The following is a 6,817-nucleotide window of genomic DNA, read 5'->3' on the forward strand; positions in this document are numbered from 1 at the left end:
AGGGCGGGGGGTGTGAGTGAAATAAAATCCATTATATGAGAGTGCAGCAGGGGAGGAGATGTCAGAGGGTGTCAGCCATGTTTCTGTGAGACCCAGAAAGGAAAGTTTACGAGAGATGAAGAGGTCATGAATGTAGGAGAGTTTGTTACAGACAGAGCGTGCGTTCCTGGTCTTTCCAAATGCAACATCTTTCAAGTTCAACTATTTAGGTGCACATACTGAATTATACCAGAAGGGGACCAAAGGTAAACACAGAAATAGTTAATGCCAACAAGTTCAATCTTTCATGTTACTCTTTCCACTTTCCCAAAACCTGAAATACACTCACATTCATTCACCTAGCAAGGAACTATTCATCTATTCCTCCATCTTACCTTCTTATCTGACACTTGCACAAACCTGTTTGGCAATGTAAAACACTTCCTTCCCAACACACACAGATACCTCCTGCCCTCTCTTATTCTCACCTACTAGCACTTTCTCTGCTTCTCCTTATTGCTGGTGATATCTCTCCAAACCCAGGCCCCCTCAGCAAATCCCCACTATCACCTCCATGTCCCACTACAAATCTCCTTCTACAAATTCCTGCAACCCCTTAAACCAAATAACTGTTCCTCTGACCCCTGCTCCTTTGGTTCCTCTTGCAGGAGCATTATGGAATGTTTTATTCTCCAGGTCAGTACAATTACAGCGATACCACATTTATATAGTTTTATGGGTTTGTGTCGCGGGGCGCCAAAGGCGCACTCGATCTCCCATCAGCCGCGGACCTGCTGCTTGGCTTCAGGAGCGAGGATCTATGTTTGGCCTCGTTCCCAGGGCGGCTTTGCTAGCTGGGAGGCTCCCTGCTCCTAGGTCTGCCTTGAGCGCCGAGCTGATCACTCGGTGCTCGATTTGTCTGTCTGTCGGTCATGTCACATGACCCTCACTTCCCACTATAAATACAGGCAGCCTGCTGGCCACAGGTTGCCTGTTAATTTTAGGTATCTGGTGATTGTTTTGTTCCTGCATACTTACCTGATCCTGTGTTTCCCTGACGATGCTCTGCCTTCTCCTCCTGTATTTCGCATCTCTCCTGGTATGCTGACCCCGACTTCACCTGACGATTCTTTGCGGACTCCTGTTGTACTTCGTTTCTCTCCTGGTATTTGACCTCGGCTTTTCATGACTATTCTCTGCTCATTCCTTAGTACTGCGTATCTCTCTAGGTATTGACCCGGTCCGTTCACGTTCCGTTATTTGTCTTGTCTGTCTTCCCAGCACGTATCCTAAGTTAGGGACTGCCGTCTAGTTGTCCCCTGTCATTAGGACTTGCGAGGCAAGTAGGCAGGGCCAGGGGTAAGGGTGGAGCGCAGTGGTCACTATCCTCCCCCCCTGTGTGTGTGTGTACGTTACTGTCACAGTTTGTTTTTACGGTGTTCCCTATGAGATAAAACTGACCTGTTCCCTTCATTCTCCGGGTCAGTACGATTACAGTGATACCACATTTATATAGTTTTATGGGTTTTGATTTTACAGAGTTCCCTATGAGATAAAACTGACCTGTTCCCTTAATTCTCCGGGTCAGTACGATTACAGTGATACCACATTTATATAGTTTTGTGGGTTTGTTTTTACAGTGTTCCCTATGAGATAAAACTGACCTGTTCCCTTCATTCTCCGGGTCAGTACGATTACAGAGATACCACATTTATATAGTTTTATGGGTTTTGTTTTTACAGCATTCCCTATGAGATAAAACTGTCCTGTTCTCTTCATTCTCCAGGTCAGTACGATTACAGTGATACCACATTTATATAGTTTTATGGGTTTTGTGCTTACAGTGTTCCCTATGAGATAAAACTGACCTGTTCTCTTCATTCTCCGGGTCAGTACGATTACAGTGATACCACATTTATATAGTTTTATGGGTTTTGTATTTACAGTGTTCCCTATGAGATAAAACTGACCTGTTCTCTTCATTCTCCGGTCAGTACGATTACAGTGATACCACATTTATATAGTTTTATGGGTTTTGTTTTTACAGCGTTCCCAATGAGATAAAACTGTCCTGTTCTCTTCATTCTCCAGGTCAGTACGATTACAGTGATACCACATTTATATAGTTTTATGGGTTTTGTGCTTACAGTGTTCCCTATGAGATAAAACTGACCTGTTCTCTTCATTCTCCGGGTCAGTACGATTACAGTGATACCACATTTATATAGTTTTATGGGTTTTGTATTTACAGTGTTCCCTATGAGATAAAACTGACCTGTTCTCTTCATTCTCCGGTCAGTACGATTACAGTGATACCACATTTATATAGTTTTATGGTTTTTTTTTTTACACTGTTCCCTATGAGATAAAACTGACCTGTTCCCTTCATTCTCCGGGCCAGTACGATTACAGTGATACCACATTTATATAGGTTTATGGGTTTTGTATTTACAGCGTTCCCTATGAGATAAAACTGACCTGTTCCCTTCATTCTCCGGGTCAGTACGATTACAGTGATACCACATTTATATAGTTTTATGGGTTTTGTTTTTACAGCGTTCCCTATGAGATAAAACTGACCTGTTCTCTTCATTCTCCGGGTCAGTACGATTACAGAGATACCACATTTATATAATTTATATATATATATAAAACCCGAGTTCAGTATCAAGGTTTTTCACAGTAATAATTAATTCATGAAGTCTCGCGACACTTCGCAAAGTAATATCTTTGGCTCATCAGAGACAATACATTCTAATACTGTACGCAGCTCCCGCTCTATACAGTATCACAACAAAGTTATATGCGAAGCATCCGAAGTTGATTTGCTTATCCCTAATTAAGGCTCCCATATGACCAGTGATGTCAGCCTATAGAACATGTATGCAGAATTATTCACTCTCACCTGGAGATGTCAGAGGCCGGGGCTCCTCCATCATGGCCTCCTCGTACAGATCCTCCTGTCCTTCTATATACTCCCACTCCTCCATGGAGAAATACACCGCCACATCCTGACACCTTACAGGAACCTGACAACACAATGACACCGTCATCACCCAGACCCCTCCAGTGCTGTTACTGGAGAACCTCCCAGTATTCCCAGCAGGGTCACCTCTCCAGTCAGCAGCTCCATCATCTTGTGGGTGAGTTCTAGGACCTTCTCCTCATGTATCAGGGGGGGAGGCTCTGTGATGGGGGTCCACCCTCCTGACTCCTGGATGATGGGAGTCCTCCCCGATGTCTTCTTCACTAGGGTGTAATCCTGTGGATGGAGAGAGACACTGACTCCAGATCTCCCCTCAGAATCCCTCCCGGGATCATGGCCCCATCTCCAGTAATCTAGTCCCTAGAAGCTGGAATATCCTTCCCCTCCAGGACTCTTCTAGAGAATCCCCCATCCCCCTCCCTCTGGCAGAGAGCTCCATAGTCCCCCTGCTCTTACAGTAAAGACTCCTCCTCTATGTTGTGGAGAAGCCTTCTTTCCTCTAGACGTAGTGGAGGCCTCCTTCTTCTAGTATCATCTAGATGTCAGACTAGTGGTAGAAATCCTCCCTCCAGGCCACACTGGGGACAACCTGCCTACTTCCCTCCTCATGGCTCCGCGGTGGCCGATCTTCAGCTTCTCCGTCCCTTGGAAGGTCTGGAGGCCGTTCTCCAGGAGCCTCTTCCTATCACTTCCTATGATGGATTCTCCAGAATACAATAAAGAGGAGAGAAATCTAGAAAGGTTTACCTCTCCGCTCAGCAGGGAGATGATCTCCAAGGTGAGGTCTAATATTCTTCTGCTGATCTCCTTCCTGTCCATCCTTGGTGGAGGAGCTGGAGGAGATGCTCCAGGACAAGGAGAGACCCCGGGGATAAAGGGGGATTCTGGAGAGAAGAAGAGAGACCCTGACCAGGACCTGCTCTGTGTCTGTGCACTGCAAGAGCTGCAGGACCTGTGATGACGTCACTGCCATGTGATCAGGAGGGGCGGGGCTCAGTAGTGAGAAGAAGTGGTGATGTAGGACCTGTGATGACGTCACTGCCATGTGATCAGGAGGGGCGGGGCTCGGCAGTGGGGAGAAGTGGTGATGTAGGACCTGGGATGACGTCACCACCATGTGATCAGGAGTGGCGGAGCTCAGCAGTCGGGAGAAGTGGTAATGTAGGACCTGGGATGACATCAACATCATGTGATCAGGAGGGCGGAGCTCAGCAGTGGGGAGTAGAGGTAATAATGTAGGACCTGTCATGATGTCACCACCATGTGATCTTGAACGGCGGAGCTCAGCATACTACTGTAAGGTTGTGACAGGCCGCTCACAGCAAACTCTCTTAGGTATTGCTGAACTTCTGCCCTCCTGGACTGATCACATGATGGTGACGTCATCCCAGGTCCTACATTATCACTTCTCACCACTGCTGAGCTTCGCCCCCCTGATCACATGGCAGTGACGTCATCACAGGTCCTACATCACCACTTCTCCCCACTGCTGAGCTCCGCCCCTCCTGATCACATGATGGTGACGTCATCACAGGTCCTCAGAGCACAGATACAGAGCAGGTCCTTGTCCTGGTCTCTCCTCTTCTCTCCAGAATCCCCCTTTATCCCCGGGGTCTCTCCTTGTCCTGGAGCATCTCCTCCAGCTCCTCCACCAAGGATGGACAGGAAGGAGATCAGCAGAAGAATATTAGACCTCACCTTGGAGATCATCTCCCTGCTGAGCGGAGAGGTAAACCTTTCTAGATTTCTCTCCTCTTTATTGTATTCTGGAGAATCCATCATAGGAAGTGATAGGAAGAGGCTCCTGGAGAACGGCCTCCAGACCTTCCAAGGGACGGAGAAGCTGAAGATCGGCCACCGCGGAGCCATGAGGAGGGAAGTAGGCAGGTTGTCCCCAGTGTGGCCTGGAGGGAGGATTTCTACCACTAGTCTGACATCTAGATGATACTAGAAGAAGGAGGCCTCCACTACGTCTAGAGGACAGAAGGCTTCTCCACAACATAGAGGAGGAGTCTTTACTGTAAGAGCAGGGGGACTATGGAGCTCTCTGCCAGAGGGAGGGGGATGGGGGATTCTCTAGAAGAGTCCAGAAGGGGCTGGAGGGGAAGGATATTCCAGCTTCTAGGGACTAGATTACTGGAGATGGGGCCATGATCCCGGGAGGGATTCTGAGGGGAGATCTGGAGTCAGCGTCTCTCTCCATCCACAGGATTACACCCTAGTGAAGAAGACATCGGGGAGGACTCCCATCATCCAGGAGTCAGGAGGGTGGACCCCCATCACAGAGCCTCCCCCCCTGATACATGAGGAGAAGGTCCTAGAACTCACCCACAAGATGATGGAGCTGCTGACTGGAGAGGTGACCCTGCTGGGAATACTGGGAGGTTCTCCAGTAACAGCACTGGAGGGGTCTGGGTGATGACGGTGTCATTGTGTTGTCAGGTTCCTGTAAGGTGTCAGGATGTGGCGGTGTATTTCTCCCTGGAGGAGTGGGAGTATATAGAAGGACAGGAGGATCTGTACGAGGAGGCCATGATGGAGGAGCCCCGGCCTCTGACCGGTGAGTAAATGATCTCTCCTCGTCTGTCTTTGTTATTTATGGATGAAATAACTTTTCCATTTTTGTTTATATTTCTGGAAATGTTTTTGCTGTTTTTCACTTGTCCAGAAATGAGAAGAATTGGGTAATATTTCCTGTTCCCGGTGTTGGCCGGCAGAGGGAGTGGTGGATTCTAGCTGCCTGTAAGGCCTCATTCACACGAGGGACATGGACTGTGTCAGGGTCTGCTCATTGGGGACACAGAAGTCCATGGGTCCCGGAGGTGACACTAAGCGTGAGCTCCTCACTTCTAGCTTAGGCCTCTTTCACACGGGCATCACGTGTGAGGGCCGGATAGGATGCGGGTGCGTCGTGGGAAAATGCGCAATTTTTCAGCGCGACTGCAAAGCGTTTTAATGCGTTTTGCACGCACATGAGAAAAATCAGCATGTTTGGTACCCAGACCCGGACTTCTTCACAGAAGATCAGGTTTGGGATCGGTGTTGTGTAGATTTTATAACATGGTTACACGGGAAAATAATAGCATTCTGAATACAGAATCTTAGTACAATAGCGCTGGAGGGGTTAAAAAATAAAAATTAAACTCACCTCATCCGCTTCTTCGCACAGCCCGGCTTCTCTTCTTTCTTCTTCTTTGAGGACCTGGGAGGAAAAGGACCTTTGGTGACATCACTGTGCTTATCACATGGTCTATCAGCATGGTGACGGACCATGTGAAGGACCATGTGACGGACCATGTGATGAGCGCAGTGACGTCACCAAAGGTCCTTTTCATCCCAGGTCCTCAAAGAAGAAGAAAGAAGAGAAGCCGGGCCGAGCGAAGAAGTGGATGAGGTGAGTTTAATTTTTATTTTTTAACCCCTCCAGCGCTATTTTACTAAGATTCTGTATTCAGAATGCTATTATTTTCCCGTGTAACCATGTTATAAGGGAAAATAATAATGATCGGGTCCCCATCCCGATCGTCTCTTAGCAACCGTGCGTGAAAATCGCACCACATCCGCACTTGCTTGCGATTTTCATGCAGCCCCATTCACTTCTATGGGTCCTGCGTTGCGTGAAAAACGCAGAATATAGAGCATGCTGCGATTTTCACGCAACGCACAAGTGATGCGTGAAAATCACAGCTCATGTGCACAGCCCCATAGAAATGAATGGGTCCGGATTCAGTGCGTTCACCTCACGCATTGCACCCGCACGGAATTCTCACCCGTGTGAAAGGGGCCTTAGTGTCTGTAGGAGGTATGGGCACCCCCCCCCCGCTGCTTCTCACCTCCTGACACAGGCTTTGG

The 6,817-nt window shown here is 48.0% G+C and overlaps 1 protein-coding gene across 1 annotated transcript in view; it reads right to left on the reverse strand.

The window, feature by feature from the left end:
- The window catches only part of LOC120997487 (zinc finger protein 316-like), a 40,353-nt gene extending 37,201 nt beyond the window's left edge, over positions 1-3,152 (reverse strand). Inside the window, exons 1-2 of the mRNA XM_040427573.1 lie at positions 3,092-3,152; positions 2,885-3,008 (exon numbers count right to left, since the gene is read on the reverse strand). Of these exons, the coding sequence (XP_040283507.1) occupies positions 2,885-3,008; positions 3,092-3,115 (148 nt within the window). The 5' untranslated portion in view covers positions 3,116-3,152. The remainder of the gene's footprint in view (positions 1-2,884; positions 3,009-3,091) is intronic.
- Positions 3,153-6,817: the final 3,665 nt, after the last annotated feature.

Source organism: Bufo bufo, chromosome 4, assembly GCF_905171765.1.
Source record: "Bufo bufo chromosome 4, aBufBuf1.1, whole genome shotgun sequence".
In the NCBI taxonomy this organism is placed as follows: domain Eukaryota; kingdom Metazoa; phylum Chordata; class Amphibia; order Anura; family Bufonidae; genus Bufo; species Bufo bufo.